This window comes from Ovis canadensis, chromosome 1 (assembly GCF_042477335.2).
Source record: "Ovis canadensis isolate MfBH-ARS-UI-01 breed Bighorn chromosome 1, ARS-UI_OviCan_v2, whole genome shotgun sequence".
Lineage (NCBI taxonomy): Eukaryota > Metazoa > Chordata > Mammalia > Artiodactyla > Bovidae > Ovis > Ovis canadensis.
This window is the reverse complement of record NC_091245.1, coordinates 277,986,688-278,009,261: the sequence shown is the minus strand read 5'-3', so window position 1 is coordinate 278,009,261 and position 22,574 is coordinate 277,986,688. Positions and strand designations below refer to the sequence as shown.

The 22,574-nt window shown below is 41.7% G+C and overlaps 1 protein-coding gene across 25 annotated transcripts in view; it reads left to right on the top strand.

The window, feature by feature from the left end:
* The window catches only part of TBC1D5 (TBC1 domain family member 5), a 593,981-nt gene that overhangs the window by 305,287 nt on the left and 266,120 nt on the right, over nt 1-22,574 (top strand). For all 25 annotated transcript variants that reach the window (XM_069568828.1, XM_069568958.1, XM_069568921.1 and 22 more), the window contains 4 exons: nt 16,803-16,911; nt 18,360-18,449; nt 18,545-18,619; nt 19,665-19,732. In XM_069568828.1, the coding sequence (XP_069424929.1) occupies nt 16,803-16,911; nt 18,360-18,449; nt 18,545-18,619; nt 19,665-19,732 (342 nt within the window). The remainder of the gene's footprint in view (nt 1-16,802; nt 16,912-18,359; nt 18,450-18,544; nt 18,620-19,664; nt 19,733-22,574) is intronic.

The following is a 22,574-nucleotide window of genomic DNA, read 5'->3' as shown; positions in this document are numbered from 1 at the left end:
ATTTGGCTCCTTTAACAACAGTGAAGTCGCTCAGTTGTGTCCGACTCTTTGCGACCCCATGGACTGTAGCCTATAAGGCTCCTCCATCCATGGAATTTTCCAGGCAAGAGTGCTGGAGTGGGTTGCCATTTCCTTCTCTAGGGGATCTTCCCAACCCAGGAATCAAACCTGGGTCTCCTGCATTGCAGGCAGACGCTTTACTGTCTGAGCCACCAGGGAAGCTCTCACAAAAATACCTTATGGATAATGGAGTTACCAGTCCCTTCTTTGAGTGCTGAAGTGTAATAGAAAGCTTGGAATTGACATATTAAATAATAGGTAGAATCTTCTATCCAAACATGTTAATCACACCTAAAAAGTAGACGAATATAAAAGATATTTACTTTTTTACTTATTGGCTGCACTGTGTGGCCTGTGGGACCTCAGTTCCCCAAGCAGGGGTTGAGCCTGGGCCTCAGCAGTTTGAAAGGGCAGAATCCTAACCACTAGACCATCAGGGAACTCCCTATAAAAGATATTTAAATAAATGCTCATTTGGCATGTAACTGAGGAATGCTAAGATGATAATACATGTGAAATCTATGGTAGAAGTATCATTTTAGATATAAATGCTGTTTTAAAAAAACAAGACAAAAGGAAAATAAAGGTGTATTTCAAAGGCTGGGAAGTCCATATGTATGCATCGATTTTATTGTTGAATTTCACATCTACTTTTGTAGTTTAGCTAATTATAGTAACTAATGGACATAAAGTTAAGAGAAATGTGTTAATGTGAAGACATAGTGTTATCTTGTAGTTTATTTTGTTCTTGAGTAGTTTGAAGATTAAAGTATCTTAGTATTATTGAATGATAATTGTACTTTGAAAATGAACTCCTAATGCAACTTTGCACAATAAATACTAATGTTGTTAACTAATATAGTTTTAATCAATGCCTGTCAGTGTTGTAATGTTAGGATATTAATTTATTGTTGTAATTAAAAAGGCAAGATAAAAAGCTCAGGTAGTACAGTATATAAAATGAGCTTTTAATAGTTGGCAGGCCAGTGCTGTTATTAAATAGTATTATAGTATTTAAGGTGTGAAATGAATATTTTTCTACTGAGTAGGCAATAGCTCTTACAATATAATGAGCTTACTTGTGAATTTGACACTTGGGTTAAATGGCAGACTTCCTACAAGCACAGCTCTAGGGTCTATTTTCATATCAGATTAACTGATAAAACCTAGGAATTGTTGCAGAATCACACTACAGTGGCAACAGAATTGTCAGTAAAGTTCAAAAATGAAAATTATTTTTCCATTACTATCAGAGCTCTTTAAAGCAAGTAGAAATAGGTTATTAGAAAAATGTGAATACTTCAACCCTCAAATATCATTTAGCCCAACACATCTGCCTTTGTATTTAGACCATCTCAGAAATACTGATCTTTCTTCACAGATAATTCTGTCAACCTAGTACCAGGATACTCAAGCTACATATGCTCATGTCTGAGATAACAGCTTTAATTTGTTGTCTGTTGAATGGATGTTATGTCTGATCTGCTTCTTTCTCACAACTGTTTTAAAGGTTGAGATAGAATTACATAAGATAAAGCCTTTGGAAAATCCGAATGCACAGCTATGGATTACTGTTATCCATTTATTAAGCTTGCCTCAGGTGAATGGGCAATTTGCTGCCCTAGTGGTCACTTAACCTTCCATGCGTGTACCCCTTTGTGGCAGATGATGAGGTTGGATTAGCTTTTGAATCCAGTGTTGGTCACCTAAGTCTGTATGCTCTCTGTTATTTGTTTATATTATTGTGGTCTTAGATTGTCAGTTGTAAGAGGGCACGGCCTCTTTTTTTGTTGTGGTGTTTTGTTTTCTGTTTGTTCATATTATCGTGACATAGTAAGTTGGTTCATATCCTGACTCCACATGGAAACTTTGGACAGGTGTTAGACTCAGTTTCCTCTCCTTGAATGTGGGAGTGATAAAATACATTTGTTACAAGGCGTTAATGGGTTATTCTTATATGCCAAACACTGGATCAGTGTTAATTGCCTTTATCTTCCAATCCACGTCATCCCCATCATTGCCATCTTCGTTAATCTTCTGGAACTGTAGAAGATTTTTACAGTGTGCTAATATAGAGACGCCGAAAGGAAGATTTAAAAACAGTGTGTCCTGCAGGAAAATAGCCGAAGTTTTTAGCAGAAAGGAGGCTGCTGTGTGCTGCATGCCAGGTCACTTTAGTCATGTCCGACTCTGCAGCCCCGCAGACTGCAGCCCGCCAGGCTCCTCTGTCCATGGGATTTCCCAGGCCAGGGGAGTGAAGTGGGTCGCCACGCTCTCCCACAGGGGGCCCTCACGACCCAGCGCCTCTTCCCTGCTGGGTGTTGGGAGCTGGGCCCTGTACCACTCGCTCCGCGTGGGAAGCCCAGAGACGGACTGGGAGCAGGCTAAGCCCAAGGCGCCATAGCCTGTCTCGGATGCGAGGTCCATGCTGGCTTTGCATAACAAGCTTGTACACACGGTGGGGATAAAAGGAAGATGCTTTATTACGAATATTTAAGTGCAAGGGTAGGTTTCTGGAATTCTGACAAATGTGGAGTTTGCAGTCAGTGGGCCCTGACAACAGCCCTGTGCGCCTGATGCTCTCAGGTGTGTTTCCAGGGGCTCGGAGGTTTCTCTCTGGATTTGTGTCTCTAGCGGTTTTGCCTCATTGATTCAGATAGCACACGGCTGCATTTAACTCCTGCGGCACCCGTAGGGTGATTTTATGATGCCTGGGTAATAGACTAAATCTTTGTTTTGGAAGTTTCTGTTAATATTTGTTTGTATCCCAACTAGTCTGTAGATGATGTGGTAAAATGGAAAGATTAGAAGAATTGAGACGATATTACTGGTTTATGCAGTGTAGCCTGTGCTTTTTAAAGACCAGCGTTAATGTCTTCTGCTATTAAATAAGCTTTCTGTTTCTTATTTCACCATTAAAACTGAGAGACCCTTGCTCGGTATGAAAGCAGAGAAGTGGTTTGCATTCACCTGAGTGGCTGCAGCCTGGGCCACATGGCGGGCGCCTTCTCCCGCACCCCCTGCCTCTTCCCAAGGGCAGCTGACCTTCTCCTCTCCAAAGAGGCGAGCCCCTTGCCAGCGCATATGACTACAGACTATTACATTAATCTGTTTAGCTGTAGTACCAGCTGCTTGCATGGTTTTAATTATCTTATTAGATGGTATAACAGTGACCTATGAAATAAATTGAAGGTGAACATTTTTAAGTTTTCCCTTTTTTACCCTATGTTTCTAAATATCTTTATTGATAAAATTATGATATTCTGTAAAAGTTCATTGAAAGTGTATATGGTTTTTGAGTCAATCAATGTAATGCTCTTTAAAGTATAGTAGTATAATTACCAGTATAAAAGTAACTTCAGTTTTGCCTCATTTTTTATAAGATTTAGGGTGTTTTATGTGGCCACAAATTTGTGTGAAAATTTGTTGCTTTAAGAGTCAGTTCAGAGAAAACTCAGACCAGTTATTGGCATTCTCTGGGAAACTCAAAATATTGCTTAGATTTCAGACAACATCTTGGCATTGTATAAATGGCGTAAGATGGAATATGAATTATTATAGGTTATTTTAAAATAAATTTGTCTGTTTAACTCTGATTTTTTTAAATGCTTTGTATTCAGTGGTAGATCATCTAGCTGACCCTAATTATTTCTACAATTTAATTTCACATGCTACTGTTTCTGAGTGTATTTCCCCAAGCTGCAGCATTAGAAAAATTGTATCATCTTCTGGATTTTGACAATTGGATACTTTTCAAATCATACTTAAAGAGAATGTCGACTCCAAGAGACACAGTTCAAAATAATAATGACCAGTGATTGTTCAGTTATAGGCAATCAATAAAAATTATAATAATTTAGTCAGAAGCTCTGATGTTTAATTAAAAAGCAGGTAGTTGGATGCAAAAAGGGACTGCAAAATACTATGTATGTCATTTGAATTAACAGATCCTACAGCTGGCATGATGCAGTGACTTGAGCCTTGAAAAATGTTTACTCTTTGAATAGTTACAAACTACACGTTATTTGTTTTTTTAATTAAGAGATATTCAGACTTTTTGGCTTCTGTAGTTTTTTCCCTCCAACGAAAGATTACGTTTCATATTTCAAAAGGACTTTTGTTGAATAAGGGAAATTTTTCCTCTTTATATATTTTATTATCTTTTTAAGGAAGGAAAATGAAAAGCCACTTGGTGCTGAAGTACTGGTGTATTATTTCTTGATATTGACCAGAGCTTCCAAGGTTGCCTCCCTTTCTCAGTATGGTGTTTTCTATAGGTCCTAGAGTCCAAAGTTAAAAGTTTAAGTTGGTTAATAGTTTTTTATTTTTAATTGGTTTAAGTTGGTTAAAAGTTTTTTAAAAAAATATAGTTGATTCATCATTTTAAATTTAAAAGTTGTCTTTTTCTGAATAAGTAAAGAAAACATTAATTTGAACTTTCTTTAGTCATTGAGGAAATTTTAAAATTAGACTTCAGGTTTCATTGCAGAGATATTTATGTGTCCTGTTTACATGTGATTAATAATTTGAAAGGATGTGGGAAGTGTCCTTAATGTCATTTACATTTGTTTTTGATACAATACCTCTCCCCCGTTTGTATGTAAGAGGTCATATGTCTCTTGAAATGAAAGTGAAGCAGTGACTCAAAACGTTAGAAATAACAGGGCAAAAGCATGCTTTGAATTTAAAATTAGAAGTCTGGGTTATGGTTATAGTCTTGGAATGATATAAATTTGTTTATCCGTTATTTTTAGGAATATGGAATTACAGAAACATATTGTAATACGTTTTTACAGAAACATAATTGTGAAAGTTACACTGTATTAGTTTGGGCTGTTACGACACAATGCCAGAGACTGGGTAGCTTATAAACAATAGAAATTTATTTCTCACAGTTTGGAGGCTGGGAAGTTCAAGATTAAGATGCTAGTAGATGTGGTGTTTGATGGAGCCCACTTCGGGCTCATAGAGGAGATCTTTTCACTGTGTTCTCTCATGGCTGCAGGGGCAAGAAAGGTCTCTGAGAGCTGCTTTTGTGAAGGGCACTAATCCCATCACTCAGCCCTGAGGACAGTCGCCTCCCAAAGACCTCACCCCCGAACACCATCAGATTGGCGTCAGAATTCAAAGTGTGAATTTGCAGGGCCACATGCCCTCCTCCGTACATTACACTAAGGAGGAGGCCGAACGGAACTCCCGCCCCCCTTCTTCACTCACTCATCTAAAGTTCCTAAGGCCTTGCCATTTTATTTATTTTTCCAGGACGTTAAGTGAAGTGGCTCAGTCGTGTCCGACTCTTTGTGACCCCATGGGCTGTAGGAGCCTGGTAGGCTCCTCTGTCCATGGGATTTTCCAGGCAGTAGTACTGGAGTGGATTGCCATTTCCTTCTCCAGGGCATCTTCCCAACCCAAGGATCGAACCCAGGTCTCCCACATTGTAGACGGACGCTTTACCGTCTGAGCCACCAGAGGACGTAGGTAAATAAATAGATAAGAGAGGAGGGTCTGGGCTGAGGGTCTCTTTCCTGATTCTTAGAGCGCGGCTTTCCTCACTTTGACGTTGTGCTTGTCTGTTGAGAATCCATATAATTGTATGACACTGACTCTTTCAGTTCTTAAGAATAAATGCAAGTTTAGGGAAACAAGTTGGAAAAGCACGCAGGTAGGAATAAGGCAGACTGAAGCTTGCCTCAGCTCCAGCACCTCCTGGCTGCGTGGCTTCGGCAAGGCTGCCAAGCTCCCTGCTTCCTGGTTGCTTCATCTGTGAAGCTGAGTGTCGGCGCCTCCTCTGTCGTAGAGCTGTGTGTGGCTGGACCCATCGCCTGACACATAGTGAGTGACCGTGCCAGTTTCTTTCTTCTGTCTCTCTTTTCCAAAATTCCTTTAAGTTTTAATCAAGTTTTTCACCTAACAAGGTTGGCCTTCATTTCAGAAAAGTGTTTTAAAAATTCTATGTAAAAGTGAAGGTCACTTAGTCATGTCTGATTCTTTGTGACCCCAGGGACTCATACAGTCCATGGAATTCTCCAGGCCAGAGTACTGGAGTGGGGAGCCTTTTCCTTCTCCAGGGGATCTTCCCAACCCAGGGATCAAACCCAGGTCTCCTGCTTTGCAGGCGGATTCTTTACCATCTGAACCACAAAGGAAGCCCCTTATAGTTCTATGGTGGCAATAAATGAGTATTTAAGAATAATATCTACAGTTATCTGTAAAAGGTCAGATCTATAGATATCTACAGTTATCTACAGATTATAGAGGAAGAATATTTAGAAAACCAATACTTCTGTTTAGCCTAACATTATCAAATGTTCTTAATTCTTTTTTTCATATGTGCTCAAGTAGCACTGTAACACAGTTAAATGATAATTTCAGAGAGTACAAAATTAATCATTTTATTTTTTGGAAACCAAAATCAGAATATTACCTTTAATTCTTATCTCCATAATGGAGCCACATTTGAGAGAAGAAGAAAAAAAAATCACATTTTAATGATGAGTATATCCTCTTCAAGCAGCTTTTTATGTCCATGGAACTGGTCAGTAGCACCATTTCTCTCTAACATATTATCTGTCTGAACTAATCACTGGTCACGTGAGGCTCTGAAAATAGGTAACCTTTCACTTAAATTACTAACTGGTGTATTTGCATTTATAACCTCAGATTAACATAACTCAAACTGACTTGATCATACATGGTAACAGTTTGAGTTCCTTTCCTTGAGAAGCCCCTTCAAGCCCTTCTTATTGTCTGTAGCCAGGCTTTGGGGAATTTTTTTTTTTTCATATTTGTTTATTTACAAAGTTAGCTGCAGGCTCCAATCATCCAAGGCTGTGTAAATGTTTATCTTTGGAAAGAGAGGTGTTCATTTGAAATATGGAAGTGAGCTGCTCGGAGTCAGCCTCACTGTGAGTCCTGTCCCCTGGAAGCACTTAAGTTTCCTCCTGGGCTCCTGGTGAAAATGCCCCGTCAGCCCCACTGCCACCATCTGTAATGTGTATTAGCACACTGCGTTTTTTGGGGACGGGGAGATTCAATTAAATATTTGATCGATAATGTTGAACTGTGTTATTGAACTCTTAACTTGAGAAAATAATGCATAGAATTAGGATTTAAAAGTGAAAAGTTATACATAGTTTTAAACATTCTACAAATAGCTTGCTTATATCCTTGTTGATACATTATATGATTAGTTCATTATACTGCTTAATTTCTGATGTTTGATTTGATGGACAGTTTCTAAGTCTCAAAGATATATTTTAAGGATGAAATTTACATAGAATATTTCAATAAAAATTAGTATTTAACATTTCTCTCTTTTCTGTATCAGATTACCTCGCCTTTTGAGGGAAATTGGCAGTGATTAATAATCCTATTTTTTATTTTTACTCCAGAGTGTTTACAAGTGCTTTCCTGATGCGCGCGCGCGCGCGCGCGTGTGTGTGTGTGTGTGTGTGTGGTTTGCGTGTGTGGTTTGCTGTTGTTCAGTGTGAGAGCTAAATATCTTCAGTCATTCTGCAGTTTGTTATTCTCCACCCATTATAGGCCAGCCAGTGAGCTAGACCCGGAGAGGGACACAGAGCCTGTCGTGGTGCGCTTATCATCTAGGCCGGGAGGCAGGCTTGCCAGCAGCTAGCATAGATGAAGACTGCTGCAACAGGGCAGACGTGTCACCAAGAACGGGGCGAAGGCCAGGTGGCTAGTTGCCAGTGAGGGTCGGTGGTGGCTGGGAGGAAGGTGTGTTTGCTGGGCATAGTAGAGGAACAGGAGTTTTCCATGAGATGAACAGTGTGAACAAAAACAGCCTTTATTTTCTTTTCTAGTAATGCATTCTTCAGGGGTTGGGGCCACTCAGCATGGGTAGATTCGACTGGCCTTATATTTGTCAGTGACAGTCTCTTGCGTGTGCATTTACATAGAACTGTTGCATTGCAGTGACATTTTTACTTTGCAGGAACTGCTGTTTTGACAGTACTGAAGTTTTAGATTTCAGTGTATTCCAGGTGTTTGGTATATCTAAATCAATGATCAAAAGTTTTAACTGGGAAGTGAAAATGTGACTCCTGCACAAAGTTATGTGAAACAGTTGATAGTGATACAGTTGAGAATGAATATTATGTGCCTAGAAATAAAGGAGAAGTCAATAAACCTGCCAGAGAAGGCAATGGGACCCCACTCCAGTGGTCTTGCCTGGAAAATCCCATGGACGGAGGAGCCTGGTGGGCTGTGGTCCATGGGGTCGCTAAGAGTCGGACACAACTGAGCGACTTCACTTTCACTTTTTACTTTCATGGATTGGAGAAGGAGATGGCACCCCACTCCTGTGTTCTTGCCTGGAGAATCCCGGGGATGGGGGAGCCTGGTGGGCTGCCATCTCTGGGGTCGCACAGAGTTGGACACAACTGAAGCGACTCAGCAGCATAAACCTGCTGTGGAACAGAAGCTGCCGTTTGAATGTGGAAGATGGCCTAGTTCCACCCCAACACACAGGCCTCCTGCTCATTCCGGGGTCGTAGAGACCCTGCTCTGAGATGGGTGACATATTCTCAAGGAGTTTCAGAGACTGTGTTTCCACTTCCTTGTTTAATGTTAGAAAAGTAATTCGGATGCCATGCCCCAGGCTCTGAACCCATAGAAACACGACAGGGTAGTTAGCTCTCACTCCAGTTCCCAACCTGCTTCTAGGTCTTGAGGCTCCCTCGAGTGGCAGAGGCCCACTGTCGTGGAGCCAGACCCAGCGCTCCGGTGGTTTGGATTTTGTTCCAGTATATGGAAGACATGCATGGTGTCCGAAGTAACTCCTTCACTGTTCATGCTCTCCTGCCCTCACCTCACCGCAGGGCCACCCCAAAGCCTGCATCTCTCCCTTGTATTCTGTTTATAAGTTGAGCAGGGGCCAGTTTTCTTTTTACCTGAGAGATCTGGGAGAGGGTAGATGGAGCAGCATAAGTAAAGCCAGAAGGGTCTGTGCGGCGTTTTGAGCTCTGTTCCAAATCCGTTTTTCGCCTTGAGCTGCTGGTGGAGCCTTCTCCCTAGGGAAGCAACCCGTTTACCTGCCTCTGTATCGCTGCTGCTGCTAAGTCGCTTCAGTCGTGTCCGACTCTTCGCTACCCCAGGGACTGCAGCCCGCTAGGCTCCTCCGTCCATGGGATTTTCCAGGCAAGAACACTGGAGTGGGGTGCCATCGCCTTCTCCATCTGTATCGCTAGGTTCCATTCTTAATTGTAATATTTTTAAAAGTTCTGTAGAAAACAAATGAAAATTTTCTTCTGGTGCTGATTTTCAGTCTTACAGTAGCATTTCACAACAACTTTATGAAAACATCCCATTTGTTCATTATGTGGTCATATAATTATTTTTTTTGCAGCATTCATTTGGAAATGCCTGAGTTTGCGAGTGTACAAATTAACAGAATAGCATCTAGGAAAGTAACAAAAGGTCTTTTGTGAAGTCAAGACTAGATTTGAGTTCTTTTGAAGTATATGAACTTTCAAATAACATAAAATTTCAGCAGTGGCAAATAGATCTGCACATCAACACAGGACTTCTTCTGAAGCATAATTTAATTTGGGCAAGAAGGTCATGAGAAAACCGCTCATCTTCCGCTGATTGGGAGCAGCTGTTTGCAAAAATCGGTGGTAGAGGCGCTGCTCCCACTGGTGCTGCGCGGGAAGCAGCGTGCAGACCGGCACCCGGTCTCACAGCCTGACTCCTTCACTTCAGTGTCTTCCCGACGTCCAGTGTTCAAAACAGCGATCATCCTACTTCTTTGGACATGCAGCTACGTGTAGTTTATTTAGAGGCCAGATTTCTAATAGCCTCACCCAAGGAGGATGTGACCAGAAACTTAGGAACGGGGAGAAAAGGATGGAGTAGAAGTGAGTTGGTTCATTTAGTAGAGTCAGCCACAGGAAGTCCTTCCTTGTTATGCTTCCATTTACCTAATTTCCCTTTTTTTAATTAAAAAAGGCTAGTGCAATTTATGCTGTCGAAGTAGGCTGGAGTGTATGACAGTTCAAAGCCAAGTTTGTTGTCTTTGTTTTAAAAAAGACAAACTGAGCAAGTGACAGAGGGGTGCAAATTTAGGAGTTCTAAAAGCTAACATACCAGTTTACAGATCAGTAGCTGATCCGCTGACAGTCGTGGCCGTGAGAGAAATGCCACTAAAAATGGAATGGAAGACTCCAAGAGCCAGGCAGTGTCGAGTTAGTTAATGTGGAAGCAAATGGCCATCCATTATCCAAATGAGTATGACATCTGGACAAAATGTCTGTAAGTTTTTGAAATGTTTTGATACTGTCAACATTTTTGAGTTGAGAAAAGAAGAATCACTTATATGGCATACCTTGGCCTTTCATCATGCAGGGTAAATTAGGTATGCAATCATAAGTTTTGTTTCTTTCTTTTTTTTTAATCTAGAAGTAAGTGATGTTTTCTAGTTTTTTTTCACCCTTGAGTGGGGTTATTTACTTTTCCAGGGGTCCATGTAAAATTGTTTTCCTAGGTATGTTAGTCTAACAAATTAGAAAGCACACAGTGACCTTAAACTAAAGTTTATTTGATCGCATGGCCCATTGGTATTCATTTTTAATGGTCATTTCCTGGGTCTTGGAGCCAGTCTCTTGCTGAGTGTGGTTAGGTTATGCTCACAGTTCAGATCTTGGGTCTAATTCTTTCCAGTGTCACTAACTTTTAGTAACTTGTAGATGGACTGGACCATAGATGTCACTGCAAGCCTTGCGTGTGTCGGGGTGTCTGTGAGTGCAGGGGGAGGAAGCAGGAGCGGAGGGCGGGGCAGGGCGGAAGCGCAGGCAGTGAGAGGCAGCGGGCGAGAAACGGAGAAAAGCAAACGTTTGCCTGTGTAACTGGCTTTACTTGCAGTGACTTTTCCTCTATGTTACCTCTCTTACAGAATCGTCTTGATTTTTTGAAACCATTTGTCTTGTCTAACTTTTAAGGTATTTCTGTCTTCTTTCCCCAGCAACGCTATCTGAGTGTGTGTCATATGTGTATTTATCTTTACATCCCTTGAGCCTTTGTAGTGTTACTTTACAAAATGAAATGTGTGTGTGGTTATCGTCCTAAAGCACCTTGTGTTTCACTGTCCGATACAGGAACCACTAGTTGCGTGGGGCTGCTTGAATTTAGGTTTAAATTAACCAAAATAAGGTGTGTCATTGTCCAGTTGCAGTAGCTATGTTTCACATGCTTAGTAGAGCCTTATGTCTGGCAGTCCAGAACTGTTGCTAACGCCGTTCTTCATTACCTACCATGTGCACATTGAGTTGGAGGCTCAAACTTTCTTGAGTCACAGTTAAATCTGAAAACTGAATCAAAGCATGATAGTAAGTTGATTTTAACGAACTGCCTCACCCCGAACTGCCTGCTGCCTTTGTTTCAATGGTGCTGCACCACATGAGAGCATTTTCCACCTAGAAATACGAAGAAATCCATTTTAGGCTTGTGAGTAATTGTGAGTTGTCTTTATGAGTATTTATATATATGTATAAGTAATATGCCCTGATGTTTTGTTATGAAGGGGAAAAAAGCTTTAAATAAAAGTAAGTTTTTAAAAATTCCTGATATAGGAAGCAAAAAAGCCAGTACAGTTTCTAATTGCCTTTTAGAGTCTCTGAGTTCCCTCATTACCTGTGATTTAAGCTAAAAATGAGGTAATTACAGATCACATCAGTGTTTATCTGGTTGATCCCGACACCTGCAGTCCTGACGCAGCTTACCCAGATCTGGGGCCACACTTAAGAGTCTGATGCTGACATTCCTAATTTACGCTTCTCCCATTTCCTTTGATTTTTAAGTTAGATGTTCCTTGTTCTATTCCAATAGTATTTTAAAAACTATACCTTTAAAATGTTATAAAGACACATACTTTTTTATGTGAATATTGGAATCATGGTACAGTCCTTTAATTAAGAGGAATCTTCCCTTAACACTTTTCGCTGCAGATTAAAAATTTAACTGTGTCCTTTTCCCTTTGCGTTTGATAAAGCAAATACGGTCATAATTAATATGGCAGTCTTTCCACATATTGACATGCACTCTAGGATAGTAAAGTTATTTAAACCACTTCACATCAGGTGCAGCTTTCTTCCCTGTGGTTCCGTGCCTTTAGATACTCTTCCCATCTAACTCTGATCTTGTCCAGTTTAAAGATCACCTTTTCTTGGCCTGGCCTTTAGTCCTGCTGTTGCTCTGGTCAGACCACAGAGACGAGACGGCCTTGGCTGACCGGCCACCGCTGAGAGCTCCTGTGCCACCCCCCCCCCCCCTCATCCCAGCTGCCCCTTCTCTGCAGCGACGTCTCAGCCTTCCCTGTGGGGACAGCCCTTCTCTGTTCCACTCCACAACTTCATTATCTGCAAGAGCAAAGTAGTACCTCTTAACCAAGTGACTGGAGGCCCTCAGGACTAGACTGTGGGTAGCCTGTGACCTCTGCTCAGTTATTGTAGGTGCCGGGGTTTCTTGTGTTAACTCCATAGAGACATTGTTCCTTGTCTAACGAAAACCAAAAAATGGGGTAAAACCATTATGTAAAATATACAATAGAGGGCTTTTTCTGTGTATCCTCATTTGGGAGAGCAATTCAGAAATTTTTTCATTTCAAAATTGCCATGTCACTTATGCAAGCTTCAGGTTAGAAAAATATTAAACAGTTAGATGTAGAAGGTGCTAACCAGTTTCACACTCATTTTATGTGCATATCTTGGGAAGTATGTTAAGAGATGTTATTTTCTTGGGCTCCCAAATCACTGCGGACGTTGACTGCAGCAGTGAAATTAAAAGATGCTTGCTCCTTGGGAGGAAAGCTATGACAAACCGAGACAGCATATTAAAAAGCAGAGACATTACTTTGCTGACACAGGACCGTCTAGTCAAAGCTATGATTTCTCCAGCAGTCACGTATGGATGTGAGAGTTGGACCATAAAGAAGGCTGAGCACTGATGAATTGATGCTTTCAAACTGTGGTGGTGGAGAAGACTCCTGAGAGTGAGTCCCTGAACATGTTTTCAGGGACCCGGTGCCTGCACTGCAGAGACTTGGCCACTAGGTGGCACCAGGGCATGTTTATGAGAGGTTTCAAGGGCCTGGTCTCTATAATCTGTTCCATTTGCGGCAATTAGGCACCTAAATGTCCCCTGTGTTCTTAACCACTCACAGCATCTGCTGACTCACGTTCTCAGTCCAGCTGGTGAAAACGTATCTCTATACTTTTGGACCTCATGTTCAAAACCTAAAGCTGTAAGGAAGGAGATACAAGGCGCATCCCTCTCCTGCCCTCTTAGGGCCTTTTCGTCCTTTGGTGTGTGGAGAACTACGCTTCCCTTTGCTGCTGCCAGCCCCGTCATTCAGGGCGGTCTGGCCCGCATTCTCATTCTTTCTCTCTTGTGACAATTTACTTACTTTTTCTGAGACTCAGTTTTGTCATTCATAAAGAGGGGTTGAAAATACTCAGGAGGGTCGTTGGAAAGGTTAAAAGTGATTTACCCAAAATATAACATATCATAACATGAATGGATTTTTTTTTAGCAGTTTGAGAGCATCATTGCTAGATTTTTTGCTACGACAGACTATATAGTTTTATGTAAGACAAAGTTAACAACTATCTCTTCTTTACTCTTGTTAATTAAATGGAAAAATTCCGCCACCGACTCCTCAGTACTTAACATTCTTTTCCCAGGTTCAAGACTGTTGGCCACCATTTGTATTTGTGATTGGAAAGAACTTTTCTTTTGGTCCAGCTCCCGTCAACGGGTTCAGCTTTCCCACATTCTGTCCTCTGTACACTGTTCGACCTCTGGCAGCTAAGTTTTTGGGTGGCATTTCAGTGCCTGTGGGGATACTACTTATCGTGTTTTACACTGAGTTTTAATTTTTTGATGTAAAGTTATTTCTCCCTCCTCTGAACTGCCACAGTGCTTTGCCTTAATCCCATGATTATTGGTTGACACATCCGTTTGCTCCCTTAACTGAATGCTTTTAAAAAACACCTCTAAGTGCTAAGTACACAGCAGGCACTGAGTAAATGCTCATTGTGCTTACTGTGCATCACAGTTTATTAGCAAAACGCCGTCCCATAGAAGAGAAAGACAATTAGTAGATTATTTCGTGGCCTTCATGTGCCTGTGTTGTCAGAGCTCTCCATCAGTTTGAGATTTGTGTTTTAATTAGAACTATAAGTACCTCTGAATAAATTTAAATAATTGTGAATTTCAGAGAGAATGTTTCCATTTCCCATGCCTCAGTCTCCTTTCTTCTTTACCAACACTGTAATCAAGGCACAGGGTCTTATTTGAGCCAACAGATAGTTATCCTTCATTACGTAAGTGCTGTGTGACTTGGCCTTAAAAGGCTGCGGAACTTGATGAGACGGCAGTGGATCTAGCCAGCTGCGTTTGCCTCCACGGTGCGCTGGGCCCTGTGCGTAGGAGCTGCTTTGGGAGAGTCTGGGGGAGCCATTGCCTCACACGCTCCCTCTCTGATCTGAAAAGCACGGTTGCTTTCAGGTCATGGAGCTGCATGGTCTCAGACAAATTATGCCATTTGAAATCTGTGTTTTCTCTTTGTAGACTATAAGCTATTTAAACAGAAGCATGTTTTCTGAGATGTACGCCTATATTGTTCTTTGTTCATTTTTTTTCCTCATTTTGACTAAAACTAAAAGCAAAATTTCAACAGTGAGATGTAGGTGATATATGTGAAGCTAATGGGAAATGGATAGTATATTTAAAATATCATAGATAATACAAATGAACTAAAGTAATGTTCAAAAAGCCCAAGAATTGATTTCCTTGAACTTGAAGTGGCTAAGAATTAACTGAAGCATAAAAACAATGTAAAGAGAATCAAGAGGAAATAAATGTTAGGTTTAAAATATATATGAAAAGTTTCAGTGGTTTGAAAATCAAAATAATTAAAATACACATACATGGCAGATAGCAGTGTCTTTAATGTATGAAACACTTCTCTCTTGGACCAATAAGTCCAAGTAAAAGCAGTGTTATTATTAACAACAATGTTAAATTTTTAGATGTTATGATATGCTGGGTGCCCTTTTAAGGGTTTTTCATATATTTTAATTCTCATAGTAATTATTGGAGGCAGCTGCTATTATTATTACTCCATTTTACAGAGGAGGCAGCAGAGAGACACAGGCTAAGTGAACTTCAGCATGCTTGCACACCTAGTAAATTATGGAGTTTCTGCATGGATGACTTTCTTTGTATCGCAGAAGCGTGGCTCTGATGCCTGTCCTCTTGGCCAGTAGCCTATACTGCTTAAAATGGGCAAAGGGCAAGAAAGGACATTTTAAAAAAGAATAAATAAAATGGCCCCAAATCATGAAAAAATTTTCTGTTTCACTAATGATACAGAAGGAAGTAAAACTCTAAATGAAATTTATTTTCTTCTTTGACTAGGGTGATGGAAATAAGACATTTCCATGGAGTGGTGGTAGGAATTCATTTCTCCCAGTGCAGGGCTGTGGCGAAGGGCTGAGGTTCTCTGCTCAGGGCATGAGGGACTGCCGTTGCCTTGGCCACTCTTCTGGAAGGCTGGGTGTGGAAGACACAGCTTGCTCCGCAGTCAGGGGCCGGAGCACTGGGCGTGCCGCTGGTTGGGATGCACAGTCTGCGGCCGCCTCGTGTACGGCTTTTCTTTCCGAACACGAGTGGGGCCTGGCCAGGGACAGCCCCGCATGTGGCACAGAGGATGATCGAGAGGTTTCGTGGCTTCCTTTAGAGTTCATCTTTCTGAAGAGAGTGCCAGGCTTGCAGCTTTGATGATGAATTTCACATTGTCAGTTTATTGTGGCACTATGGAATCTCAGGGAAATTGCATACAGCCGCACTAAGTCACCTCAACTGTTGACAAATGATTCTTGATGTTTAGTTTGGTACAAGATGCAGAGAATATAGGTCTGCTTCCTTTATTCAAACTCAGTAACTGGTTTGGGACAATTAATTTCCAATTGTTTCCCAGTAGAGCAGATTTACTTGTATATTAATGAGGCACAGGTGTTGGGCCCCTGGTGTCTGTGTGCCTGGGAGGCATATTTCAGTTGTTTATCTCCTCAGCCATAGGTACAGCAAGGTACTCAAGCTTGCCTTTCACAGTTTTTACAGTGAGGCTTTTTAATTTTTTTGATTTTTTTTCACATTTGCCTGCACCTGTTAAAATTTTAAAACTGTTTGTGTAGAAAGAAGTTGCAAAGATTTCAATAGTAAATAGTACTAAAAATTAAAGGAAATATTCTTCTATTCTGTTTAACTGCCCAGCCTTACGTGAAAGAGAAGTGAGTTGATTTCATGAGATCTTTCAGGTGAGAAGCCAGTATGATCAATCAATGACCCAAATTTTGGTTGTGTATTTTTGAAGCAGGTATATCTTTCTTAGTGTCTAAAGCAGTCATATATTTGTATTAATATTCATTTCTTTTCTTGTTGATTCACTGAACTGCACTACCAACATTTAAAAGGCAGTGGAATAGCCTCCATAGACATTATGAATTTCAGTAGCTGGCATAATTATAGCGATCTACATATTCATTACATCTACAGGAGAATTCTGTCCAAAAAGACAGCCATGCGTTCAGAAACAGACAACTAAATAGATATATTTTAAAAGTTGCATCTCTGAGGCTTATTTAAAATTAAATTCCTGTAGCACTCCTCTCCAAGCAGAAGGATTTTAACAAAAGGATCCCCACGCTTTGGTTTCTTGCATCTAGGAAAGAATGGGAAGAACTATTTGTGAACAACAATTACTTGGCAACAATAAGGCAGAAGGGGATTAATGGGCAGCTGAGAAGCAGCAGGTTCCGCAGCATTTGCTGGAAGGTAAGAAGAAAATATTTATTTACAGTTTGTGGTTGCAGTCTATCAACACATTACCTGATGCCCTGGAAGATCACCCATGCGGGGGATCACTGAATTTTCCAAGAGACTTCACTCTTGAGGTTTTGGCTATCTAGGTTTATCTTTCATAGGACATTTGCTAATAAGGTTGAAGCAAGTGCCTTAGTCCTGGATAGCTGGCAATGGTGTAGGAGTCATTTGAAATACTGGTCTTTTCATCTCATTTGATGGTGCGGAACTCAGGCAAAGCCTTCTGGGTCCCCAGAGGCATTTGCGGAAATCCTTGGCGCTGGGCAGGGGTGGTGGGTGGCTGTTCTCAGGCTCCTGTTATATCGAGTGCTACCATGCAGTCGCCTGCCTTCATTTCTGCCCGAGTAGCAGACAGGAAAGACACTTGCATATTTTCTGTACCGGAACACAGTGAAGGGCAGCGAGAAGCAGCAGTGGAGAGAAATTAGGTCAGTTTCTTTCAAAGGAAGGCCGTTGGTCACCCCCTGGGTAATGATGATCTGCAGTGTCTCTCATGGCTTAGAAACCGGTCCCTTTTTGTTCTTTCAAAATGAATCAGTTTAGATTGAGACTCACTTTTTAAATGACTTCTCTTGAAAGTTGTTTAGGGTTCATCTGCATAAATTGAGCAGACGGAGCTGGCAAGTGAAGACAATAAGGAACACTTAATGTATTAGACAGTTTGAAATCTAATAATTCAGGTTTAATAATTAAAGTGTGTTTTCCTTCTGCTCAGTGAAGGCAGGGTCATGCTGCTCAGCTGTGTGTACAGGAGGCTTTGCCCCCACCCCCCCACTCCATGTTGTTTAACTTTTTGAGTCTCCTTCCTTTGCTAAAAATAAACTCAAACCCAGGTTTATTTTAATGTTTTATTAAACTAAGTTAAATTTGTCTTTTTGAGAATGCTTGTTAATTTTGTAAACTGATTGCTAGTTGTAAATTGCATTTTTGCTGTAAAAGGAACGACCTCACTGCTCAGGCTTGTCCTCAAATTGTTCCTCTCTGTCCATTACCTGCTTGTTTGAAGACTGATCTTGGAAACCTTGACACTACAAAGTGGACCTTGTGCTTGTTAATGCGCTCTATCAATCACGCCTGTAATGCAAGAAAGGAGAACAGAGCGTACTTGAAGCCTCATGAGTTCTCCTTGTCCACCTCTACTGTAACTCTGGAGAGCAGATGGTGCCATCTTAGGGTGTGTCTTTTAGGACCTTGCTTCCTGGCCTTTGTGCGCTTCTGCAGTTGTCCAAGTTGGTATATGTCTTAACACCCCACACACAGTTGCGAGCTGGGATGGTGATGAGTGTGAAGCACCACGAGTGCATCTTCTTCAGTTTTCAAGTGATGCTTTTTGGCGTAATTTCACGTTTTCTTAGGACTTTGATAAAAGTTTTCCTGTTTTTTTTTTTTTTTTTTGACAGCTTTTTCTTTGTGTTCTTCCTCAAGATAAAAGTCAGTGGATAAGTAAAATTAAAGAACTAAGAGCATGGTATAGCAGCGTTAAAGAAATAGTAAGTTGTACTTTAAGTAATGTAACTATTTTCTTAATTAGGCTTTGAAGGCCAGCAGCCTCTGACCTTTGCGTGTGTATTTTCTTTCTTTCCAGCACATCACAAACCCTAGGAAGGCTGTTGGCCAGCAAGACTTGATGATCAATAACCCCCTTTCCCAGGACGAAGGGGTAAAGTTGATGTTTATTCACGTCTCAGCCGCCCTTGCCCATCAGAGCATGCTTGTGTCTCACTGTCCGTCACCATGGAAGCCGTGTCACTCTACGCCAGTAGGACAGTTCTTTTACCCCCGTGTTAGCCCACCCAGAGCCGGGTGGGCGTTGCTGCCTGCTGTGTGCTGGCAGTGTTGGTGGAAGCCAGTGGGCTGCTTATGGAGCTGTGAGAGCTGTGAGCGCTCAGGGCCAGAGAGACGGGAACCGAGAGGAGGGCTCGGCTGGGGCTGAAAGGCTGCCGTGTACAGAGCCTCCCTTCTCTCGGAAGTGAGGAGGCCGCACCGGGAGGACAGCTCCGCGGAAGGAGATAGCTGTGTGTAGTGACTCTGTGAACAGGCTTTAAGATCATGAAAAAGATGAGGCCCTCACCCTCAGATCCCAGTGAGGACGAGGAGTGATACAGCTCAGAGGCACCGTGTCGCTTCTGCAGTTCCTGTTTCTGTGCTGAAGGAGGTTGTTTTGTTTCACATTTTCTGTATAAAATTAACATTTCTTTTTCCTCATATGTGTAATTATTATAGTCAGTGACTATTAAGCAATTTTTAAAACTTGAAGTTCATATTTTAAGAAATAGATAAAAATCTATGCGCTTAGGAAACCAAAGCTTTGTAGAAAACATTAGGTATCTTTCTGTGTTGGCAATTCAGGTCAGGTTCCAGTGGGAGCAGCTGGCCTGTGGTCCTCCTCTAGTCCAGGTAGACCTTTTTGTTGTTGTAAGGGTAGCAGATGTCTAGCAGTAAAAGTATCATTCACTTTAAGTAGATAGTAGAAAATTTTAAATATGCACGGTAATATCACTGGAAAAACTGTTAGAATGATTATGTGTCTCTGAGATTAGACTAGATTTTAATAAAACATTTTCCAGTTCCAGATTTTCTGTCTGCAATGTGAAATCATAACTCAGAGAAGGATAAATTTTAATTATTTGAATCATTAGATTGAGATCATAAAAGTCAAGCAAAGGTGCAGTATTGTTTTAAATAAATTGCTTTCCTTATTTCAGAGTCTTTGGAACAAATTCTTCCAGGATAAAGAACTTCGGTCAATGATTGAACAGGATGTCAAAAGAACGTATGTAGAACTATTTACAAGTTACCTTCAGTAATTCAGACTGGTGTTACCTCTTTGAAATTTTAGCAAACCATACAACCTGTAGAGGAGCCTTAGTCGAGTGCAGTATTCTACTTGTGTTAATAGTTATTTTGGCCAAATTTTGATGATAATAGTTACTTTCTATTCTTAAATTATAGACCTTTGTGTTCCCTTTGTCAAAATAAGTTACCGTTTATAATATTGGTAATAATATAATGTATAAATACTTAAACGTTTGAATCAGTTTTCCAGTTTCCAACGTTTGCTTATAGTCATGTGCTTCTAATTAAGGTTATATTTTGTAGTCTTAATACTGGTTTTGCTAGAAAAAAATTATCTTTTGCTTTACACCTCTGAATCCCTTTCTAATCAAATTACTGTTTAAATGACAGGTATATTTTTACCCCCCTTTATTTCTGTTCCTCTTGACACCATTCCAGTTTGCAAACAACTCCAGATCATCTCAGTATTTACTATATGAAGTGGCTCTTTATCTGGCATATAGTTAATTTCTGTAACTTTTTTGTATTGGACCTCACTTTTTTGGGGGCCATGTAATGGGGAAGCACATGGAATTTGTGTGGGAAGAGCCTGGGGTAAGTTCTAGCAAGGTATACTCTAATCCTGGACAAAGCAATTTCAACAAAGGTCTTTCCCCCTTAGATGTTCATTTCTGCAAAACAGAGATAAGACCAAGCACCTCATGGCGTAGTTACAGGTTCACGTGTTGTTAGTGTAGTAAGTTAGCAGTGTCTACATTTTAAGCTGTGTCAATGTCCGCCGAGCGCCCTTCCTCACCGGGGTCTGGGATGAGCCTGGTGTCTGAGAGCCTGTACCTCTAGGGCTGCCTTCCAGGCCCCCCACACCTGTGTCTGTCTGCCCCACTCTGGTTCAGGTCCCACTACACCAGGCACACAGGCAGGCCCCTGGCTCCAACACTGCCCTCTCTTCAGGCCCCAGACAGAATGATCAGATGACATGGACTTGCATTAAGGTCATACTACCGATTTAACAAATGAGATTTTCTACTTTAAAATGGAAGTACTTCAGAGGGGTCGTGGGTTCAGAGAACAGAAGCACCACTGATAATTGGCTGTGGTGGTGAGTTGGAGACAGGAAGTGTGCAGCACTTGGGTGAGCCTGGTTAGGACGAAGAGCAAGCAGCTTCGGGGCAGTTAGCCTCCTGAGTCAGGCCGGGGTGCTGGTCTCTCGTCGGTGATTTCAGAAGGCAGAGTGCTGTTGTTTTGGTTCACAGGAGGCCCTCAGTAAATATTTGTTGGATAAAACGAAAGGATGAATTTCCTTACCCATCGCTTTAGTAACTAGCTGGGTAGTCAGTGGTGATAAAACAGGGTTCATAAAAACAAAATGCACAGTGTATATCGTTTACCAAGCAGTAACGATATCTCTTCCTTAAAATGCTAGGCAGTTATCTTAGAAAACTTGATAGCTTACGTTTGAAGTAGCCAATAAGAAGAGCGTGAGTGTCTCTGCTGTTGTCAAATGGAAGTGGAGGCACTGTGGCACTGGACGGGGTCCCACACCAGGACAGCCAGGCCAGGTTGCCGAAGGCAGCGGAGGCAGAAGGAGAAAGGGGGAGAAAAGGGTGGAGAGCAAAACCAAGCAGTAAGTGGGACTGTGAGCCCCTTCAGCGTTTTGGTTCCTTAGATCAGACATTTCTGCTTTGCTCTGTGGGAAAATGTTATTTCTCAAAAGCTATATTCTGTATGTTTTTCTTATAAAAATGTGTGTGTGTCTGTGTGTATAACACACATACATGGCAATTTTTTTCCTTATAATTTGTCTCCACTGGTGCATTTTAATTCAGGTTACAAAGCCGAGATGCAGAGAAGGCCTCTGGGAGGGGGAGGTTCATACCTCCTTCCCCAGAAGTCTCTCCCATGTCTCGCCTCACATTTTGAGGAAGTCTCCTAGCCATCTCTATGTAAATTCTGTGGCAAGTAACTTAGCTTGTAGGGTAAGGCTGTCTGTCTTATTTTAAAGCCACCAAATTGCTAATCACAAAAGCTGAATAGCTTGAGTAATCTTACTGTTAATCCTTCAGGCCCCACACCCTCCGCAGAAGGCACTGCGTGTGCTCAGTCGTGTCTGACTCTTTGTGACCCCGTGGACTGTGGCTCCCAGGCTCCTCTCCCATGGAATTTTCCAGGCAAGAATCCTGGAGTGGGTTGCTGTTTCCTACTCCAGGGATCGAACATGTGTCTCTTGTGTCTTCTGCATGGGCAGGCGGATTCTTGATCGCTGCACTACCTGGGATGCCTTTAGAAGACACTTCATGATCCCAAATCCATGGTTTTCAACCCAGTCTGAACCGCAGCTCATACTGCAGTGAATGGAGGGTGGGAGCAGCGCAGCTCCATGACTGTTCGCCAGCGGCTGCGAGAGAGTTGGGTGGTTTTGACTGACTGTCTCCTGTGTTTCAGACCTGTCCACTGCATGGGAGATCAGAGTGGTGGGGAAGACAGACGAGTGTCCTGTTGTCGTGGGATGTACATTTTAGTGTGGGGCGCTGGGGAGTGAGACATAAGCCCATGTAGATACAGAGGGTCATGGAAGAAGGCAGTGACTGCTCTGAAGAAATCAAAACAGATAATCTTATACACAGCCAGACAGGTGGCTGCTTTAGGAGAGGCATCAGAAAGGGCATCTCTGAGAAGATCTGCTTTGAGCTGAATGAAACATGTTACGAAGCCAGCAATGTGATCTGGAGGAGGAACCTTCCAGGCTGAGAGAGCAGCTGATGCCAAGTCCTCAGTGAGAGCGAGCTGAGGATCATCAGGCCTGCTCAGGGTGGTGGTGG